Genomic DNA, 22,792 nt, shown 5'->3' with positions numbered 1-22,792 from the left:
AATTATCTGGCATTGATAAAAATCAAATATTTAAAAAAAGACTACAGCATTTGGGAAATGGAAACAAAATATTGAGAATACTGTGTTATAAAGACCCAAGTTCCTGTTACTTTTAACTGCTTGTTTCACAGGCTCTTTACGTGAAGTAATATAGGTCACAATGGAACAGCAAAAGTAATTTGACAAATAGTATTCATGTTTTTGAAGGTTTTATTTAAGAAAACAATGGAATGATAGTCATTTTAGATTTAACAGATGCTCTTTTGTGACTTACCTAGCAAATTCAGCTAGCTGCTTGGGGTCTGAAAGGTCAATGCCAGGTATTCCTCCAGGAGGAAGTTTCTTTCCTGTCATGTACTCTGAGTAATCAGGTGGAGAGTTCTCGCCAATGATCTGTTCTTCCACCACTGTTTCATGGTCAATGTCTTTTTTATCATCTGAAATAGATAAAATTACCCTGGATGTTTACATATATTAAATCACACACCATGAATACTATCTTTAGGCATCTTGCATGGCCAATATTTCAATGCAAATTAGCTATTGCTACAAGTAAAATTCTAAAGTTCTCCAACCAATCTCAGTGCACTTCTAGATGCCCATGCTACTTGTAAGGAGTTAACAGGAATCAGCTCCACAAGTTATAAAAAACCACAATACACATTTTCTGAGGCACGGTGAACATATGCACACACTTTTTAATTAGATGTGTATACAGATCTAGTAAAGTACAAGTTATGGGGTATAACTAGGAAAATCCTAGAGATGAAGCATACATTTAACTGGTGGATCTCGGAATGTGCAAAAGTATTTTTTTTTTTAAAAAAGGAAACAGGTATGCCACAATACTCAAATGTCTGGTGACCTAGGTAAAAGCACATTGCACCTCCACAGATCACCTTTGAAGGCAAAATACTGAAGAAGATGTGGTGGAGGATTTTAGTAGCCAGAGCCAATAGATATGTAGATGATCATGGAAGACAAAAAACACATCTACCTCCCTATTCCTGACCTGTTTCCCTGCAGCAAACCCCAATTTGTCTAGCGTAGGACTAGTCTACACCTAAAACTTAGGTCAACCTAGCTACATTGCTCAGGGCTATGAAAAGTTTTGCACCATGTGTAACCTGTTTAGGTTGACCCTATCCCCACAGTAGCTGCAGCTAGATCAACAGAAGACTTCCTCCATCAACCTAGTTATTGCCTCTCAGAGAGGTAGATTATATACAGCTATGGAAAAACCCCTTCCATCAATATAGGAAGCGCCTACGCCATGGGTTCTCAAACTTCATTGCATCAGGACCCTCTTCTGACAACAAAGGTACTATATGACACAGGGGGGTGGGAGGCAGGGAGCCCAAGCCCTGTTGCCTGGGGTGAGGGTGGAGCTCAGGCTTCAGCTTCAGCCCTGAGTCCCAGCAAGTCTAATGCTGGCCTTGGCGACCCCATTAAAATGGGGTCCTGAACGACTTTGGGGTCCCAACCCACAGTTTGAGAACTGCTGGACTATGCTGTGCTGCTGTAGTGTAAACATGGCCTAAACGGGATATCTTTACTGTCTACTTTGGCATCAGTCCTGCCAACTCTAGGGTTTTTTCCTATAAACTACAGTTTTCAGACCTTCATACAGGTACTACAAGGAAAATGCATGGATCAGTGGAGACAACTCTGTTGGCTGCCTTCCTAATCACACAACATGAGAGCAAAGGATAGCCAATGAAATCTCCTGCACATGCTGAGGGGCTTCCTCTTCCAGCATGGACATCAAACTGTGCTCCCACTTCCCTATACCACTGTGTAAACAAAGGACAGGGATCACTCAGACCTTTGATCAGAAAGCTGATTAGGGAGTATTCCTCTCTACCAGCTCTGCAGGTCCTCCTTTCAATTCCCTGTTCCCACCAGGCCTGGGAGCAGGGAGGAGTCCCTGGTGCTGCTGCTCCTCAACACCCACCCCCAAGCCTGCTGAAGTGGTGAAGATACTGGTTTCTCTCTACTGATGTTTTAATGCCCCTGATCCAGCAGGGGGAGCTGGCTAATAGCTCTCTTCAGTGTGGGGAGGCCTTAGGAAGTATTCACCTCAGAGTGTTTCGCTGCTGGGAGAAAGACTCAGAGAGCCATCTCTCCTTCTCCCATCCATAAGGAGCCTTCCAAAAACAAAGTGAGGATCAGAGTAATGAAACATCAGGTATGATGTTAGCAGGTATGGGGCAGCTTTACTCTGTTCATAGTGCGTCTACCACAGCTCACAGTGGCTATGTCTACACTACTGTGGTAAGTCGACCTACACTACGCAACTCCAGCCACATCAATAACGTAGCTGGAGTCGACATACCTTAGGTCGAGTTACTGTGGGGTCTACACTGTGGGGGGTTGATGGGAGAAAATCTCCCGTCGACTTACCTTACTCTTCGGATACGTCCAGACTACCCGCCGTATCAGCAGGTAGCGATCGATTTATCGGGGATCAATACATCGCGTCTCATTAAGACGCGATATATCAATCCCCGAATGCGCTCCCCGTCGACTCCAGAACTCCACCGGAGCGAGTGGCGGTAGAGGAGTCGACAGGGAAGCCACGGCCGTCGATTCCACACCATGAGGACGGGAGGTAAGTCAGAATAAGATATGTCGACTTCAGCTACGGTATCCCCGTAACTAAAGTTACGTATCTTACACAGACACCCCCCCTCACCCCCACCCCAGTGTAGACCAGGCCTTCTTGTTGGGGGTAGAGTACAGGAGTCGACTGGAGAGCGACCTTCAGTCTATTTGGTGGGTCTTTATTAGACCGGCTAAAATCGACCGCCAGTGACTCGATCTCAGAGCATCAATTCCTGCTATAGTGTAGACCTGCCCACTATGTATAGTGTTAGAAATAACCTCCTTGCTAGTATAATCCTACTTCCACTGCCCTGCTTATTTAGGGTAGCTTTGTCAAGCCACTTTTGTCCCATGAGTGAGCTCCAGAGCCACACCAGAAAGATATCAATTCCCACTTTATAATGCAACAGTAAAGAGCGAAGACTCGGCATAAGAGAGGGCAAATACAGCTCCCCCAGTTTTAAGAAAAGGCAAGGCAAAGAAAGTAGAAAGAAAATGTACTAGATGGGGCAGGAGTGGGGAAGGAGGACTACAGTGAACAAGAAGGAAAAAGGAAAAAGAAGATAGAACTAGCCTGGGTTAGTATGCGCTAGTTATTCATGTTACAGAAACACAATAAAATGCAGAAAGTATCAAACTACCATTGTTCAGTAAGGTAGAGAAGAGAAAAGAGTACTAAAAGACCTGCATTGTAGGAAGTTTCTCTTTTATCTGTGTGTTTAAAAATACCAACATGACAACTCTCTCACCAATTTGTAATGCCTGCTTTTAAACTATGCCACTATTTCTAGAATTGTTACTGCTAGTTTGAAGTTTGATCTGATCTACCAACTCAAATAACAGTTCACTTAAATGTTTCATGGTGAAAAATGAAACTTTTCTAACAAAATGAAAATGTGTGTTAAAGAGTTATAAAGAGAAAGCTCTAATATATGTATTGAACGAAATACCTAGAAAGTCTTCCTAGTCTTCATATTACAGATTCTCCATCTTTCTTTCTCTAATAACTGCTGAAAATACTGTTTACATTTAAAAGTGAAAGTACAAAATGTTTAACATATATGTTTTCCAGCACCTACAAAAGAAGCCACCACTCTAATTTAGGAAGGTATTATAAATGCAGAAGCCTCACGCTTAACAATATGTTCTTCCAAATGTTTAGTAGCCTATGAACAGCATTAATTGACATTTATGACAGGTAGAAACATTAAACTTCTAGGAAGTTTATAGTTCTGTATTTCTGAATTAAGTTTTATACCTCCTGAATCCTTGGAGCAGAAGGAGTTTTGATAGCCTCTCTTGTTTAGCTAATTCTATACCCTCTCCCAACTTCCAATCTGAGTTTGGTGATATTTACAAGAGACAGAGGTTAGTTTTCACTTTCAGCCTCATATCATATGAGCTAGTCAATAAGAAAATTGTATACGTATATTCCTAAAGAGTATCCTTTCTCCTAGTAGCAAGAGCCACAGATTCTATAATGCTTACTTCCCCCAAAGCTGTAAGAATTCAGAACTGTCAGAGACTACCTCAATGTTATGCCTCTCCTTCTGAAGAGCCTGCCAACCAAGATCATTTCCCACAAATATGTTGAAAAACCATGTTCTACATGAGTAAATTACTGAGTAAAACACTAGTAACTATGAGAGGCCCTACCACAAAGCATGAAAACTTTGTTTTGGTACCTAGCAAACAGCGATCCCTTCTTTTAGCCACAGGGCTAACAAAAAACAAACCAAAACAAAACAAAAAAACACTATCTGTGGATCTTACCCAAAATTTTCCTTTTGGCAGGTAAGCAGTAAATGTTTTTCAGCACAGTAGTTTCTATAGTTTTTACAATGGAATTTCATCAGCATGTATCCTAGAGTGAGAAAATTTTCCAATGTAAAATTAAAAACTATGCATAAAGCAGTTACTGAGACACTGACTACAGCATTCAATACCCTCCCCAAGACAGCAACAGATCAGGCTTGCACCTCTATTATGAAGTACTTTACAAGTAAATGAACAAGACCACCAGGTAGCTGTTTGGGAGCTTTCTTCTTAGGAAGCATACATTTCCAAAGAGCCAGTTACTGCTGTCAGGGTCTCTCTCTGTCAGCCATGGTTCTTACTCAGATTGCCTCTAACCACAATCCTTTCCACACACACAACTCTTTCACCCAAAGTTACTGGTGCTTTCAACCTTTGCTAGCTGGCTCATGTGGGGCCGTAGGCAAAAGCCCAAGTCAGGCTTTCAGTCTGACAGGTAACTCACCACTTGTAGTAAGAATGCAGGCTAAACTACCTTAACAGGTCATGGAAATGAAGGGTTTTTCCAGAGCCCTGTTATCTGGCTCCATCGATTACAGAGCAGGGAGAATATACTGTAATTCAAATAAATCCCACTTCTGGAAAAACTGGAGAACGTAAGGGATCTGCAGGCAACTCCTAAGAGGACATGAACAGAAAATCGCTGGTTTCTTGGTTCATTAAATGCCAAATTCTTACATCCCTACTTCCCCCACCAATCCCCAGGATGCCACAAATTTTGCAGTCTTTGAATATCCTGATTGAGATGCAGGGCAGCATGCATCTAAGAGTTATTGTTTCAGGCCTTCTGTAAAGTCGGGAAGACAACATTCCATCACCTTATGCTCAATTAACCTTTTCAATGTTATCTTCATAATCACAAAGTTAGAATGTTTGTTTTAAAAAAGTTAAAATTCTGGAATAAAATTCTGTGATAAAGAATGAATTCAGTGGCTGGGGAATACACAGGACCCTCTGCCAATAGTAATGGTCTCTTCAAGCCTTGCCATCAGAATCACAATCTCCTGCAACATGCTGACTTTCTGCATTGTCCTGGACAATGGCAAGAATGGTTAAAAGGCATAGAAGCAGATTTCTGTGGCAGGACTGGTACAGCACATCTGTGTCCATTGCTCACTGATCTCTTCTGGCAAAACGTCGTCTTCGTTATTATGTTTGGAAAAAAGAATTGTTGCTAGCTTGCTAAATTCTCTAGTTATGTGCCAAACCTCTCGTTACAAGTTCCATTCTGCCTCATCTACTGATTACCTAATTGACTGTTTGGTTGTTTAATGTGCATTGCACATATTGTGAACAGGGTTCTTCTATGCCCAGGTCACCCAACCTGATGGTATCAGATCACTAGATGATGCATGAATTGATCAAGTGCTGTACATATTGATCTTGTCATGATTTGACTTCAACATTTATGTGAGGCCACCACGAAACATGACAATGACACTTAGATTACCTCTCCATGTCAACAAACATCCAGTGCAAGGGAGAAGAAAGCTGCAGTGTGAGGATCTTGGAACTGGTTGGTACTGTGACTTCATCCTCCATTAAGGTGGACTACCTATAAGCGATCAAGGTAGTATGCAGTCCACGTTGCACAAAAGTTCTTACACCATGTATAATTATTCCAACACACACGTTGCAGCAGTAGCCAGAAACCTCACTGGTTTGAGGCGACCAGTCTGCTCCTCCCTAGCCAAGCAACAACAGTTCAAACATTTGCCACCTCCAGATAGTGTTTTGTTACACTCCATCTAGGGCTGATCTTGAAGGCCACCTGGTCAGAAAAGTAAATGGGAGGTCAAAAAATGGAGGGAGAGTGGCAATAAAGAGCAGAGCATGTGTGTAAGGCACCAAAAGTAGTATTTCCGTGCACATGTCTATGCTCACACACACCCCTTGTAACAGAGTAAAAGCACCAAGATTTTATTTTAAAGAACTAAGCCAATAAAGTAGCATTAAGCAAAGCAGAACAACTTCAGCTACTAAGCAAATACTGAAGATGTGTGTTCTTCACCTCATTCACATGCACCATTTATTAATGAGGGATTGAAAATTAACCTTAGACCAGTGTGAGATTTCCTATACTAAGTCCTGGATTGGTACCAAAAGAGTACTGCACTTGTCCAAACAATCCACACCAGATTTAAGGCACTTTTTCTCTGTCTGCCAGAGCTAGAAATGAATGCTACCCACCACTGGAAAGATGGGGTGCCCACCTACACAGTGGTAGCCTCAATTCATTTCCAACTGTGGCAGTTGAAAAAATACAAACTTTAACTTAAATCATTCTAATCAACTTCGTGCCTTAGCTCCCCATCTCCATTCCAACCCAATTTTAATAACTGCTACCTCAAGCACGGAGATGGCACAAAGCTTTTTAAAGCTACTTGAAGCTTAAGAAGAACTCCAATTTCCAATGGAAAATGGCAAAAACAAAAACAAAAAACATTTTTTTCTGTATTTCACTGGGTTGCTTAACCTCTTCCTGACCATAGAAACAGCAACTCCTCACAACATATACAGCCTATGGGATCCTAACCTTTCAGCACTGTGCAGGATGCTGCAACCACAAAGGTATAAATATGAAAAGGAACCATCTATAAAGGATTTTTTAAGCTAGATTTGTATCTGATTCTTTATGATGTATGCAGGAGTTCTGAAAAGTTCTCTCCCCTTTGAAAGATCAGGAACGTGAAGTCTGATCTTTTGTTTTGCTAGAGGACTTATGGGGTGTGTGCTCTCATTTTAATCGCAAGGCACAAATCTTTAACTGAATCCTTAACAAAAACACACACTTTCTCCTATATGTTAATTATGCATTAGTTAGTTATTTTAATCATCTATTTAAAACTAAAAAAAGTTGACTAAAAACTGAAAGACTAGGACTCTAGTTTAGAAACAACCAAGTGAGAAGCAACTTGATAGGTATTTAAAATAATGTTACAAATGTGAGATTTACCCTCACCATTGAAAGACATTACATTTAAAACAGGGGAAAGAAAATATTTACAGTGTACAGTTAGCCTGTGAAACTGTCACAAATTCAACAGCAGATTAATACTTAAAGATTCCCCAAAAGATCCATGTTTTATGAATTAGGATTAAAAAAGGTTATTGTTCTCTGCTTGAGGGTATAGGCCAATCACTACTTGCTTCAATTGGGAATAAGTTCTCTGATAAGCATCTTATTCCATAGTTGTCCATTACCTGGAGATTTCTGCACCTTCCTAAAGTATGAGTCAGGCACCTTCCTGAATTAGATGTCTGGTCTGGTGAGTATGGCAGTTCCTGTACTCCTAATGACAGACAGCACTAGATGCTGGAAAGGGAAAAACAACCCACAAAAGTCAGAAGTCAAAACCCCCAAATGCTGTGATGTGAGGCTGAGCATAATCTTAAAATGACCTTGAATGACCCACCCCCTAACTTCAGCATAAAATCTCAAAATAAAACTGAGGAAGCTCATTGAGATGGAACCATAAAATTATAAGAATAATAGAATTTTTATAGTTCATGTATTTTGGCCCGCTCAGACTACTACATCTTGGGGGGTATTCTATGACAAAATTAAAAATTCTGCATATTTTATTTGTCAAAAAAATCACACAATATAACCACGCTAGTTTCAATTAGTTTGATAATTTATTTCAAAGTACCTGTCAGCAAGTATGTCTGTAACAATACAGATCACCTCCCCTCCTCCCCCACAAAAAAATCAGGAAATGTTTTTTTTTTTACAAATAGATTCCTAACGAGGCACATTAAATAAATTACTTGAAGTTCTATATTAAACTACAAAACAGTAACGTATTTCCTGCTTTCCTCAGAAGCAAAGGCTTGGGGGACTCAGGGGTAGAGGGATAGGGAAGGAGCCTTTGGAATGAACCTGGAGGGTTGTTGGGTGTGGGTTGGAGAAATATCGTGTTATTTTGGTGGTGGTGGTGGATTGGTAGGGAGTTGGGAAGCCTCGCCCATGCAGATCCTGGCTAACCCCTAGCCTATCCCATTCAGTCAGGCAGATCATCTGCCCCATCCCCCATGTGTCCCTGCAGCCCACTCCCATTCAACTCCTGGCTGAATAGTCACCCCCCCCCAGCTCCTGAGCCCACACCCCAGTCTGTCCCCCCACTAGCCCTTCTGAACCCCAGTCTGTGACACCCCCTCCCCAGCAGCCCCATGTGCCCTGCTCTGTCCCATCTGTGAGGAACGCTGTCTTTCCCTGTTCCTCTCCGCTCACTGGCTGCCATCTCTTCTGGCACCATAGCAACCCCTGGTGGGCGAAAGGTGTAACTGCAGCACCTCTCCAGTAGAATCTATAGGCTGCAGAGGAGAAAAAAAAATAACCGGGGGGGGGGGGGGGGGCATGAATTCTGCACAGGCACAGAATTCTCCCAGGAGTAAAATTTGTGTCAACTCCTGTCTGAGCATGACACTCAAAAGTGTGTTTTTGTTTTTTTAACGCAATGCTCAACAGCTGAAGGGGATGGCTTAGGACTGGTCTACTCACAGAAATTGCACAATTTAACTGAATCAATGCAACTCTTTTGTGGTATTACCAAATTAAGCTAAATCAATTTTAGCCACTCAATCCTGTTTTAAGAGGCCTCACAGAAGTAAGTTACAATTTAGATGCTAATTTAGTTGAATCCATGCAGTGTGCGTAAACCAGGCCCTACTGTTCTAAGCTTAGTGTTTAAAACAACAACTCTTTCTGGAGCCACAATTTCAGTACTGTCTTCCCCAGTTTGCAAAGAGCTCCAGTGCTGCTCAGAGCTTTGACAAGCTTCAGTAAGAGCGCAATCTGACTGAGGTTTTGTAAGTTTTTACTGCTACTATCCAGAACCCAGCACTGGCCTTATTCATCGAAGACAAGGACTCAAATCAAAGCTGGGAGAGTGGTGGCAGAGATAGCTATGACGCTGGGGAGGAGGGAGACATAGAATCTCATTTCCTCAACCCATTCTCCCTACAACCAGGAAGTACCTAGTTATTCCTTCTCCTTGCTACCACTTCAAATTTATCAGGCACCTTTTAGCCAAATGCTAGTATGAAAGACTGCGATCAACCACAGTCCAGAAACAGCACCTTACGGTAGAAATCCTGACATCCTCTCCTTCCACCCAGTGGAGGGAGGACTCCAGATGCAATACCTTGGTGAGAGAGCCCCTGGTCATCTTCTTTATCAGTCTTTGGCTCATAGGTTTAAACCTCTGGCTACAAGGCATCTGATAAAATTCCCAAGCCCTCTAGGTGACTGAGTGAATGGGTGGTAGATGGAAGGAGACTGATCGGATAAACAGCATGGTAGTGGTTAAGTTTTGGAATGAGACAGGAGGATAGGACTAGAGTGGAGAGAAAACAGAATACACATTGCCAGAAAATAAAAGTTGTAAGGTGTCAGGGAAACATCAAGAACACAGAGGGGAAGAGAGAGAGGCAACTTGACTCATTATAGAAAGGAAAAAATAAAACTGTTTGCATAGCCCCTATCATAACAAAGCTCCGATCCAGACTGCGGCCTCTGGGTGCTATTACAGTATATATTTTAAATACAGTGGGGTCTGACGCCAGCAACAGAAAACAGGTATAACAAAAAGCAACAGATCTAGTTATAAAAAACAAGTGTGCATTCTTGTGCCACAAAAATTGCAGAATTTTCCCAATTTATAAGAGAATCAGGGCCTTTTCCTCACTAAAAGTAACAGTACCATTCACCCCACACACGATTTTCTCTGATCATGAATGGCACCCAACGGATACGTTGGAGATAAACTATAGACAGTGCAGAGAGGCTGCTCCGTGTAGGAATACGCTTGAAGAGTTTATAGTAATTTTCAAATATTTGAAGAAATATTTAACAGATCAGAGATCATTGTACATTATACTTCCACATGTATGAAAGGAAGTAAGTCAGAAAGCTTTCCAGATGCAAAGCTGAAGTTAGCTTGAAGAACTGCCATAAAGCATTACTGTTTTCAAACTAACATTTTATTTAAAGCCAACCTTGTGTGTGTCAAGTTCTGATACAGCAGAATACAAAAGGAGACATCAGAGCACTTTTATGGAAAGCCTAAATGGTTACCAACAACATGCTGCAACTGACTTAACCATACAACAAAACTAAATACTCACCTTCTTAGGTACACAGGCTCACATCTAATAGATTACTATACATGCATGGTTTTAGAAGATGTATGGCAATGCTCATTTGAAGGAAAGATATGAGCCCTAAATTTAACAACACTGGTTTATCAGTCACTTTAATAGCACTGGAAAATGGCATGTGCTGTTAATTTATATTGCTCAACAGCAGTGGTCACCAACTGGTCAATTGCGACCAACTGGTCGATCCTGGAGACTCCCAGTTGATCACGATCTCTGGCTGCTAAAAGTCCAGTGGTGTAGTGGGGCTGCCGCTAAGGCAGGCTTCCTGCCTGCCCTGGCCCCACACTGCTTCCACAGGCAGTCAACATGCCTCCCCCCGGCCCCTCCCGGGGGGGGGGGGTCACACAGGGGTCTCTGCACACTGCTCCTGCCTGCAAGCACTGCCCCTGCAGCCCCCATTGGCTGGGAACAGGGAACTGCAGCCAATGGGAGCTGAGGGGGCAGTGCCTGAAGAGAGAAGCAGCACACGGAGCCATATGCACTGCCCCTGGGACATACTGGCCACTTCTGGGAGCATCATGGGGCCGGGAGCCTGCTTTAGCCCCATTGCGCCGCGACTGGGAGCCACCTGAGGTAAGTTTCCCCTGGCGGGAGCCTGCACCCCAACCCCCTCCCAAAGCCAACACCCCATACCATCTCCTGGACCCCAAACCTCTGCCCCAGCTGAGCCCCCTCCCAAAGCCAGCACCCCATACTCCCTCCTGCGCCCTGAACCCCTGTCCCAGCCCTGACCCCCCTCTTGGAGCCACCACCCTGTACTTCCACCTGCACTCCAACACGCTGCCCCAGTCCAGAGCCCCCTCCTGCACCCAAATTCCCTCCCAGAGCCTGCACCCCTTACCCCTCCTGGATCCCACACCCCACCACTCTGCCCCAGCCCAGAGCCCCCTCCTGTACCAAAACTCCCTCCCAGAGCTTGTACCCCAACCCCCTTCCCCAGGCTCAGCCTGGAGCCCCCTCCCACACTCTGAACCCCTTGGCCCCAGGCCAGAGCCCGCACCCCCTCCCGAACCCCAACCCAGTGAAAGTGAGTGGAGGGTGGGGGGGGGGAGCAAGCGACTGGGGGGGGGGGAGCGGGTGTTTGAGTGTAGCGGAAACTCGGGGAAGGGGTGGGTTGCACTTAAATTCAAAAAGTGATCTTGTGCATAAAAAGGTTGGAGACCACTGCTTGACACTCTTTGAAGGCAAAGTGCCCTTGTTCCTCATTGAAAACCCTCAGATGCAAGCCACACAGAATCCATATCTTGACAAACCACTTATTTATTTTTCTCTCTTTGATGAACTTTTTACTAAATTTCTAAGTCAGACATGAAGCCTTACCAGGTAATTAAGGACTTGTTCATGCCATAGTCTGCACAGTTTTAACTTAAGTTGGGTCAACGGTGCAAAACATTTAAAAGCCACTAATTTAAACCTTGTTTAGTTGAAATATGCAATGTCAAACGTCTTATTTTATTATCTTCTGTGAGAACATTATACTACTAACACACTTCTACCCTGTTGAGGGAGGTGGAGTTTTTGCGTATGCTTCTCGTGGAGTTATTCTGGTATCCATTCTGTTTATAATCTGGAACTTCTGAAAACAGACTAACAATTAAGTCTCAGGACTATAGGTCACACAAGGGATGGACTAGCCTACTGAATAGTCTTGGTGGCCCTCACAACAGTAACGACATGTTGCTACAGCCAACTACACTGTACACAAGTACACTATTGTAGCACTTCAGCATAGTAATGTCTACATTGACAGGAGGGGCTCTCCCATCTGTGTAATACACCTCCCTGAGAGGCAGAAGCTAGGTGGACAGACGAATTCTTCCATTGTCCAGCACAGCTATGTATCCGAGGGGTGTGAATTTTTCAGATCCAATGCTCATACCACACCTGAGAGATGCACTTATGCCAGTAAATTCCTAGTGTAGACCAGCTCTAATAAAGAAATTAGCCCTGATTTCTAGCAAAAGACTACTATAATAATTAAAAATAAGCACCCAGCATCATTGGATTACAGTCTAAATATGTGGAGCAGTTAGTTATGCCAGTATAATTCAAAATCTCTGATAAACTGTTACAAACAGGGACAGATTCTCCTCATTAGTATAAGGAACAGAGTCCACTGAAATCAATGGAATTTCTTTCATTTAAACCAGTTTTACATTAGGGTACCAGGCTCATTCATTATATCTATTGTACTTCATTTAAACCAAGTATTAATCTGTATGTATAACAAGCTTTAAGCAAGCACCCTACTGGGCACTTTGAAGTGCAGAATTCAAATGCACACTAGCACTTGCTAACAGATTTTGGCAATCTCCTGTAGCCTATTTACTCAGTTGTCCCCCAGTCATTTGTTTCCAGCTATCTTAACAGTACCTTCAACTGACTACAACTAGATACACGCTATGGCTACACTACACAGCTTACAGTGGCAGATGCGCTAAGATGTATTTTTTGTTCACATTGTCTCTTCTACCTGCTTGACCTCTGTTGCATTCTATGAGTTAAAATTCAGAGGATAAAATTTTGTTAAAGTTTTTATGACACTCAAGGTTAGAAGTAGTTATCAGTGGAAGATGGAATTCCAACCTCTTCCTCGAGACTCATATGACAACCACATTAAAACAGCCAGTTCTTCATGAACAGTGTACACACACACACACACACACACATATATATACATATATATATACATATACACACACACACACACACACACACACACACAGAGTTAATAACTTGATTAAAACCTGCCCTCCAGTAACATTAGTAAATGTGATTCTTACAGAGAAGACACAGCAAGTAAGAATTCTGCACTGATGGACAATAAATTAGGTTGCCTATCTCTTCCAGAAATCCACAAAACACTTCAAAAGTAAGGGGGAGAAAACAATATTTGGAATAAAAGACATGAGCAAAGCCAGAAACAAAATCAGGTTGATTCCTAACCCTGCAGGCACAACCTTCCACCTTCCCTATCATAAAAGGTTAAAATCTTGTATCACGCTGGATTTTACATTTATTTTTTAAGATTTCTTTGACAGGCGTAATTTTTTATTTGCCCCTAAAACAGAGATGAACTGAAAAAGCTTCTGACACAGTTATTATCAAATGGGAAAAGGCAGAGCTGAAACATTTCCAAGCGTAAGGCAGGATCCACAGCCAAACCCTCCCCCACCCTCCAAGATGCTGCCAGGGACCAAGGCTTCTCTGACATAAGATCCACCCCCTTCCTCCAGAGCGGAGGACAGAGATCCAGGCTCCTATCTTGGGTATTTCTAAGGCCCCTAGCACTTTGGTATCTGAGCACCCACTAGATATAGATAGGACACACACACACACACACAAATCTAAGAAAGGTGTTTTCCTCTCTTAGCCTCCACCCCCATGTCAGGCAGAGGATCCACCCACACCCAGCCCCTCTTGCAAAGGGCTTGACTCAGTGCAGAGGCACAGCAGGGCTGGCTCGCCCACAGGGCTCACTTGGAACCAGGGAAGTTATAAGCGCCTCAACGGGGTACAGGCACCCACCCCTCGCCAGGTGGGGCCGGTAACCCTCCCACTATCCCAACGACCAACTTGCAGCGTGAGAGCCGAAGCAGGCGGTGCTCAGGCAGCCATTTATTCCCCTCCGCCCCCCTCATATAACGGTCACGGGCTGAAGTACACGCGTCATCCGGGGCTGCGGCCCATGTTCAGCATTAAAATGCAGCCCAATGGGGCCCCGGGTGTGCGGCGGACCGAAAGGAGGGGAGGGAACCGGCAGGCAGAGCGAGACGGGGCGCTGGTGGAGGCGGCTGTGAGGGAGTCGGCGCGGGCACGGGGAGAAGAGGCGGAGAGCCGACGCGGAGGAGTGGGAGTAGGGCAGAGAGACAGCCGATGGCAAGGGAGAGAGAGCCGGGGAGGAAGAGAAGCGGGGGGGAGGAGATGGAGCCAATGGGGGGCGAGGAAAGGAGGCTGGGTTCACCCCGCACCGTGCCCGCCCGCACACCCCGCCTCCCCCTGCTGCAGAAACTACGCCATTGCGGCCTAGTCCAGGAGCCAGCAGCGCGCTGCCTCCCTCTCGCTCCCCCTCCCCCCGCCGCCATCTTGGCGGCCGCCGCCATCTTTCCTTCCCCCCGCCGGAGCCGGGCAGGAGCAGGAGCAGCAGCAGCGCAGACCCCGCCATCTTTTCGGGGGAGCCGCCATACTTGCCCTGGCGATGAACATGGCGGCGCCCATCACACACATCAAAACATGGCCTCCCTTCAAAACAAAACCGGCCTGGCAGAGCTGGTGGGCGCCCGGCGGGGCCTAGGGCCCGGGGAGGGAGGGGCCCGGCGCGCACTTACCCGAGGCCCACATGGTGACCGAGAACTCCCCCTCCAGGGTCTTGATCTGCACCTGCTTCTGCTCCCATTTCCTGCCTCCGCCGCCTTCGGCCCCACCGCCGCCTCCCCCGCTCAGGTAACTCTTCTTGCTGCTCTTCTTTCCGCTGCCGCCCTTCTTGACGCGGCCTCCGGCCGAGGACGAGCCGCCGCCCCCACCGCTCTTGCTACCGGCGGCGGCCACGGTGACCAGGGTCTGCTCGATATACTCGTCCTCCCCGGCGGGAGCCGGCACCGGGATGAGGATCTGGTCCTCGAAACCGTCGTCTGCCCGCAGCCCGTCCGAGTCGTCTCCCCCCACCACCTCCTCACGGGTCTGCACCAGGATCACCTCCTGGTGATGGTGCAGGTGGAGCTGCCCCCCGCCGCCGCCGCCGCCTGCTCCGCTGGGGTCTCCGTCCGAGACGAGCGGCTGCAGCGCGATCATGGGCTGGTGGTGGTGGTGGTAGTGATGGGGCGGGTGGTGCGGGCCGCACTCCTCGCAGCATTCGTCCTCATCCTCCTCGTCCTCGTCCTCCTCGCCGCCCACCACGGTCGTCTCGATGGTCTCCACCGGGATGGTCTCCACCTCGATCTCGTGCAGCTCCACGATCTCGGCCGGCATCTCCGAGCCGTCCGTGGCGATGTACAGGGTGTCTCCCGAGGCCATGGCGGGGCGAGGGAGGGGACGAGCGGGCGGAGGGTCCGGTCCGCTCCCCTCGGCGGGCAGGCGGCGGGGCTCGGGCTCCTCTCGCTTCCCTTCCTTCTCCTCCTCCCCCTTCCACACAAACACCAGGCAGCTCCTCGCAGCCAGCGAGAGGGAGGCAGCCAGCCGCCAAATCCCGGCTACGCTCCCTCGCGAGACTTCCGCCGCTACCGCCGAGACGGACCTCAGCCCCTGGAGGCTGCTGCCGCCGGGAGTCCCCCCCACACGCTAAGCAGCCTATCATACCGCGCCTAGCACCGGGGACACGCCCCTTCCACCCTGACAGCCTACTGGAGAGCGTCTGGCACCGAGGCCCTGCCCTTTACCATAAACAGCCTATCGCTGGGCCGTAGGGCACGCCCCCTAGCGCCCCAGCCTATCCCTGCTTCTTGCGGAAGACCCGCGCCGACCGCGGGTAGGGAGGAAGCTGTCACTCGCTCCAAGTCCTTTCTCTTGCCCCTGCGGAGCGGAAACGATCTAGGAGGATGTTTGCTGCGCTCGTGACCTCGCGTCCCTCCGGGTGTCTGTCACGGGCCAGGCCGGAGCTGCGAGCGCCCCGGGGAACACGCCCCAGTGCTGAGCCGGGGTGAGTCGCCCCCGTGGAGCTGCTGCGGGGCGCTCGCTCCGTGCGCCCACCGCGTCCCTGGAAACCCGGCCGCACCGGCGGCAGGAGCCGACTGTGGTTCCAGCCTGTTCTTCTACAGAGCCCGAGAGCTCGCACCTCCCGTCCGCGCGCTCCTGCCCTCCGAAAACCTGGCTCGGCACAGCTGGCAGGCGATTGTGGATGTTTCCCTTTGTTATTCCTCATGCTGGGGTCAAGTAGCGCTCTCCAAAGCGAGCCTCATGCTGAGTTTCTGACGCTTTCTAACGAAGTTGCATCTGATTTATAGTGAAGAAAAAGCACGTGCGGCGATACAGTTTTAGTGTAACGCGTTCCTGTGTTACAGGGAACGACCGTTTTAAACCGGATTACTCGCCCTGGCCAAAACAACATACAAGTGTTAACCGGAAGACATGAGACCTTAGCAGGAGGTGGTTGCAACAAGTAAGACGAGAGGGGGAAACTGCAGTACTTTACAAGCTCGGTTAATCACTTTTACCCTGTCACTCCCATTCAGCTGGCTGCTGAAGGAGAAATCCTATACTTGTGTAAAATCAAACAGTTTAGGATCAAAAGTGAAGAACCCCTAGCAAACTGCAAAATAAACTGCTACTTACTAGCTGTTGTCCATTTAAAGGAAAACAGATAGACTGTGTCTGCTAGACTATTCCCCCTCTACCTCATGAAGTGTCTCACTCATCAATGAGTGGAGTGGGAGCACTAGTGTAGACTGACTGCTGGCTAGCCCTTCTGCTCAGAGCAGGTCCAGGCTACAGCAATCAATAACACCAGTAGACAGTGATTTGACTACTCTCCTATCTTTGCTATTATTTAGGTAAATGTACAGTGATAGAAACTGGAGTGTTTTGTTGTTTGTTTTTTAACTTTCGGGCTGGTAGGACAATAATGACTGATAGCTGCATTTAAAGTCATCCTCTCAAAGAGGATAGTTGGGAAAACTCTGTAGACTATTAAACCGTGTCAATTTAAATTTGGTTCAAAGTTTCCAGTTTGTAAGAATTAATTCCTTTTAAACATAAAAGTGTATAAAAATGACTCAACAACTTATTCGGAAATTCCATGGTAAAATTGTTTTAAAACTAAGTTTCCAGTTAATGAAAACATTAAAATGAAACTGACTAAACAAAAGTGAAACTGATTTGATTTTCATTGTCCACCAGTAAAGTGACAGCAAATGGATTTCAAAATATTTCATTTAATATTCTGTTGTTTGTAACAGGTAAGAATTACTGCATGATTATGATGGTTGTTTCCTTTTAATCCTTTCTGTTGCCATAGGCCAAATCTAAAAATAGTGACACCCCCTCCATTCTACTCCACCTAAGTACAAATAACAACCACCCCCACCAACCTGTGTAGGCTGCCTAGTATACTTGTGCCAAGTTCAGCAGATATGAAAAACTTCAAACATGAAACAGAGTTCAAGTGATCAAAGAGCCTTAATGAAATAAGATGAAATCATATCAAAACAAGTAATATGAAAAATCAGCTGTAGCTTTTCAATGTGATATTAAAATATGTAGTAAATGTAGACTGCAACCAACAAGTATCCTTATTTCCTAATCACTTTCTTAACTTTCCCCTCTGATCCTTCCTCCTCTTTTTGACCTGATCTGCAAGCCCTTGATTTTGGTAGGACTACCACACAAGGAAGACTTGTAGAATTGGGCCTTTAGGCCCCAATCCTTCATTGAGATCTGCCAGTGCAGAGTCTTGTACCTACATGAAATCCTAATGAAGCACTTCCTGAAGAAGATCCCTATGCAGGATCAGGGCCTAAGGCCTGGTCTACACTAGTGGGGGGGAACGATCTAAGTTACACACCTTCAGCTACGTGAATAACGGAGCTGAAGTTGATGTGCTTAGATCTACTTACCACGGTATCTTCACTGTGGTAAGTCGACTGCTGATGCTACCCCGTTGACTCCGCCTGCGCCTCCCACTCGGCGGTCGATTTATCGTGTCTTCACTAGACGGGATAAATCGACCCCAGCTGGATCTATTGCTGCGGAGGTAAGTGTAGACATGCTCTTAGATGGTACAGTCTTTGGAGTAGGGGCTGTGTATTATCTCTGAAAACCACCACAAATCCATATGGGGCAGTTTGGATAATGAAGGTCAACTTGAATTTTACAACTGTGTGGCTGCCTGCATAATCAAGAGGGGGGAAAAAGTTGTTTCTGGGAAGACATGTATACAGCACAGTCAGTAAGCTTTTTCAGTAAGCTAACTCATTCAACCATAAACTAAAATTATGCAGTTAAAATACTGCTTGCCAATGAGAATTCTCCATCTTGCTCCTGTGCAGTTGAACAATATTGAAGACAATCTCCTGAATTTGTAGATTTAAAGCAATGCAACCTGTATAATCAAGGGAAATGAACAATAACTTGGTTCGCTGAAATGTAGAATTTAATATGAGTAGTACATTGCAGTTAGTTGTGTACAATTGCTATGTAGAGTGAAATGTTTTCACCCCCTCAGCTCATAGAGAGCTGAGAATACTACATGTACAGTATAATTACCTGCTACTAAAGGTCCATAATTAGTAGAATCAGGTTGGGGAGGGAGGATGGACATGTTAAATGGGGCATTTTCCCATCCCCTAGCCAGGCTTATGCCAGATGGATTTTGCCCCCAGATAGCAACTCCAGGTATGAATGGATATTTTAAGCACTTATTTGTTTTAGCCTTCTTTAACGGCCCTCAAAAAAATCATTGGCTTCCTGCTGTAGTCATTTCACTTTCTTTGATTCTTCCCCCCTCCTCCCAAATTGCTCTAGAACCTTCCAATTCCAGCCCATTTCCTGTTCCAGGGACTTCAGCCCAAACACAGTTTATTGTGTGAATAGCTGCAGAGGGAAAAAATGTCATTCCAAATACTCCGCATTCATGGGGGTGTTTTCTTTATCTTTGCAAATGGGTAAGCATGCGTGCATTTAAATATAAAATTAAACACATAGACATTTGTTGTTTTCCCTGTTGTAATAACTCGAAGTGCTTCCTATTTGCAAAGCAATAGCTATCCCCTAGGCTGAATAAATGCAGAGGTCAAAGTGTTTACAATTAGGCGTGGCCTAGTAGACAGAGCACTGGGCTGGATGGGACTCAGAAGATCTGGATTCTATTCCCAGCTCTGCCACTGGCCTGCTGGGTGACTTTGGGCAAATCATAGAATATTAGGGTTGAAAGAGACCTCAGGAGATCATCTAGTCCAATCCCCTGCTCAAAGCAGGACCAACCCCAACTGCATCATCCCAGCCAGGGCTTTGTCAAGCCGGGCCTTAAAAATCTCTAAGGATGGAGATTCCACTACCTCCCTAGGTAACCCATTCCAGTGCTTCATCACCCTCCTAGTGAAATAGTTTTTCCTAATATCCAACCTAGATTGCCCCCACTGCAACTTGAGACCATTGCTCCTTGTTCTGTTATCTGCCACCACTGAGAACAGCCTAGCTGTTCCTCTCTGTGCCTCTGATTCCGTATCTATAAAATGGGGATACAATACTTACCTTCTTTGAAAAGTGCTGTGAGTTATACTGATGGAAAGTGTTGTAAATAAGTGGTAGGTAGGTATTATTAAATAAACTCAGCTTGGAGGTATTATTGGCCCTGGAAATGTTTAATGAGTAAACAAGCATTCCATTTATAACAAAAACATAATATTCACATGTTAAAGGAAACAAGAAAACAACAAATGGGCAAAAGTGTTGTTAGACTGCTGCTGAAAGCTAGCCTGATTTTAAAATAATTTAACACAGTTCAAGCCCTACCTTTCTGTCATGCTGTCATCTCTACTTCTCTTCCTAATTTCTTCCCTCTTTTCTCCTTTTGATAGCCTCACTCCTTCCCTACCTAGAAATCTCAAGTTTCTTGATCCACAAATAATGTTTTGGTTTTCAATATTTCATGTTGTAGTGGTGTCATGTGATTAAATTCCATTTTTTATGCACCTCTGACAACACCTGCTATCTGACCACTTACTAGTCCATCTATCAAGGACTAGTAAGGACCCTCCACCTGCCCTGGGCAGGGAGCCTGGGGGATGGGGACACAGGCTGGGGGCTGCTCTTGGCGCCCCCCCCCCCACCTCAGGCAGGTGGAGGTCCACAGGGTGGCACCCCATGCTGCCCAGGCTCCTCGGCTGGGCTCCAGCTGCAGTCTGGCCAGGGGTGGGGCGAGGAGGCCCATGGCAAAAAGAGAATGGGCCAGGCCTGTCCACTTTCAAAAAGTGGGAGGGCCATGGAGGGAGGTGACATCACTCCTAAGAATCTGATCCACCCGCAGTGTATCCATTGCGTTGTCAATACATACTGTAACTAACTTTTACAACTGAGCATGGGAGCCCATACCACACTGATAATGGTAGTCCTAGCCGAAAAATTGGCCTACCCCATAATCATAGATCAGAAATGACTTTTTTTCTGGCAAGTTATTAATACAGGAGGCTGGGTAGCAAAGAGAACCTGGGCCAATTATTACCACCAGTTCTCTGGAGCTTGGTAAGGCTTGAGGAAGTCGACAACCTCGAGGAAGGAACATCCCAAGCAACATGGCCAGTGACCCCCACAGGGAAAGAAGAGGCAAGCAGTTGAGACCTGGAAGTCCTCCTATAGGCTGGGAATTTTGTGCAAGAACAGAGGACTGACCCTACACTGAGTCATGCATATGGACATGGCCTTCATAAATGAAGAAGTAACAGAGCCTCGGCATGGTGGGCAGTACCCACACTTCACACTCAAGAAAGAGTGCTTCTACCAAATTGAAAGGAATCAGCAAACCAGAGTTTTGAGGGCCAGCTGCTGGTGCTGCGCAGGTACTGCTGGACTATGTTGCTGTTTGTGCATGATATACTATGCGCTGGCACCTGGGAAGAAACCCGACATTGTCTTGGGTATCAGCCTGCTTCTGTTGGCCCAGGCATGCATCATGAGGTGATTGAATACTGTTGTTCCTACCCAAAGGGTCGGCTAGGCTCCTCTGCCCTTGATTGAGACACCCTTCGAGAGGATCAGAGTGAACGTGGTTGGACCCCTAGAAAAAAATGCATCATGGCATCAGTACATATTAGTGATTGTCGACTACACAACCAGGTACCTGGAGGCTGTTCCTCTTCGCTTTGCAAAAGCCACAAAAATGACTCTTGAAGCTCTTCTCACACATGGGGTTTCCCAGTGAAATATTAACAGATCAAGGGACTAACTTCACCTCTCAGTTGATGTGTGAATTACGCTCCCTTCTGAAGGGAGTCCCTGAAAACCTCAATGTACCACCAGCAGACTGATGGCCTACTAGAGCACTTTAATAAGACGCTGAAGGGAATGTTGAGATGCTTTGTCAGTGACAATCCAACGCAGTGGAACCAGCTACTTCCACCACTTCTGTTTGCCATAAGGGAGGTCCTGCAAGCCTCTATGGGGCTCTTTTCATTTGAGTTGCTTTATGATTGCCAATCGTGGGGGATCCTGGACTTGCTACGAGAAGGTTGGGAGGAACAAGACAAGGGGGGGGGGCCTTCCGTGCAACCCAATATGTCTTACAGTTAAGGGAACAACTCGGGTGTTCACCAGGGAGAATTTGAGGAAAGGCCCAACACACACGGGGAAAAAATTATAATAGAGGGGCTTGACTGTGGACTTGTCACCTGGGTGATCATCTCCTTCTATTACTACCCTCAGCCAAGTCTACATTAATGACCCGATGGCAGGGTCCTTTTGAAGTGGTCAGACAGGTAGGGCCTATGGACTATGATATAAGAGGAGAAAAAACAAGCTCTATCATGTGAATCTTCTCAAACTTTGGAAGACATGGGAGGCCCTGCTGCTAACTCCCTCTCCAAGAGGACCAAAATTAGGACCCCAAGGACTCAGCGGCCAAGAACTGGTGACAGTTCCAGGGAGTGAGGGGGTCTCTCCTGTACAAAGGAGGCAGCTCGTCCCACTGATCGAGGATTTTCTGACTGTATTCTCCACCTGCCCAGGGAGAATGTTCTCAGGGAGATCCTTAAATTGTTGCCACAAAGGATACAGTCTGAGAGGAAGTGCGAGCGATGCTGGAGATGGAGGCGGGAAATGTGAAATCCAAAAGTGAATAGAGGAGCCCCATAGTTCTTGTTTCCAAACCAGATGGGTCGGTTTTGCATTGACTTCAGGAAGGTTAATGCCATCTCGAAATTCAATACCTACCCAATGCCAAGGGTAGATGAGGGGCTGGGACCAGAAGAACACCTGAGCACCACTGAACTAACAAAAGGTTATTGGCAGATTCCCTTCTCCGCATCCTCCCAAAAGCGAACTTTCTCCTCCCCCTTTTGGGTACTTCCAATTTAAGACTAGGCCTTTCAGCATCCACAGAACTGCCACAACTTTCCAATGGCTTATGAACAGGATCCTCAGCCCCCACCATCAATATGCTGCATCTACACATAATCATCTACAGTCCTACCTGGGAAGACCACCTGCAGCACTTAAAGGCAGTGTTAAAAGCCCTGTAGGATGTGGGATTTATAGCCAACCCTGAAAACCGTAAATTAGCTGTAGA

General features: G+C 46.0%; 1 protein-coding gene and 2 long non-coding RNA genes across 4 annotated transcripts in view; all 3 read right to left on the bottom strand.

The window, feature by feature from the left end:
• YY1 (YY1 transcription factor) overlaps positions 1–17,733 on the bottom strand; it is a 38,666-nt gene extending 20,933 nt beyond the window's left edge. Inside the window, exons 1-2 of one of the 2 annotated variants that reach the window (XM_054025094.1) lie at positions 14,910–17,733; positions 275–437 (exon numbers count right to left, since the gene is read on the bottom strand). In XM_054025094.1, the coding sequence (XP_053881069.1) occupies positions 275–437; positions 14,910–15,594 (848 nt within the window). In that variant the 5' untranslated portion in view covers positions 15,595–17,733. The remainder of the gene's footprint in view (positions 1–274; positions 438–14,909) is intronic. The other variant, XM_054025093.1, reaches the window with a different exon arrangement.
• On the bottom strand, positions 3,608–7,945 carry LOC128835558 (uncharacterized). The gene is made up of 3 exons (XR_008444673.1): positions 7,624–7,945; positions 5,870–6,190; positions 3,608–4,468 (listed from the first exon to the last, which is right to left on the bottom strand). It is a non-coding gene; the product is annotated as an uncharacterized LOC128835558 (long non-coding RNA).
• A 2,120-nt stretch (positions 17,734–19,853) lies between the features above and the next one.
• The window catches only part of LOC128835557 (uncharacterized), a 37,207-nt gene continuing 34,268 nt past the window's right edge, over positions 19,854–22,792 (bottom strand). Inside the window, exon 3 of the long non-coding RNA XR_008444672.1 lies at positions 19,854–21,286. This is a non-coding gene — a long non-coding RNA (uncharacterized LOC128835557). The remainder of the gene's footprint in view (positions 21,287–22,792) is intronic.

Source organism: Malaclemys terrapin, chromosome 4 (assembly GCF_027887155.1).
Source record: "Malaclemys terrapin pileata isolate rMalTer1 chromosome 4, rMalTer1.hap1, whole genome shotgun sequence".
NCBI classification, from domain to species: Eukaryota; Metazoa; Chordata; order Testudines; family Emydidae; genus Malaclemys; species Malaclemys terrapin.
Note: the sequence above shows the minus strand (reverse complement) of the source record. Positions and strands in the feature narration are given on the sequence as shown.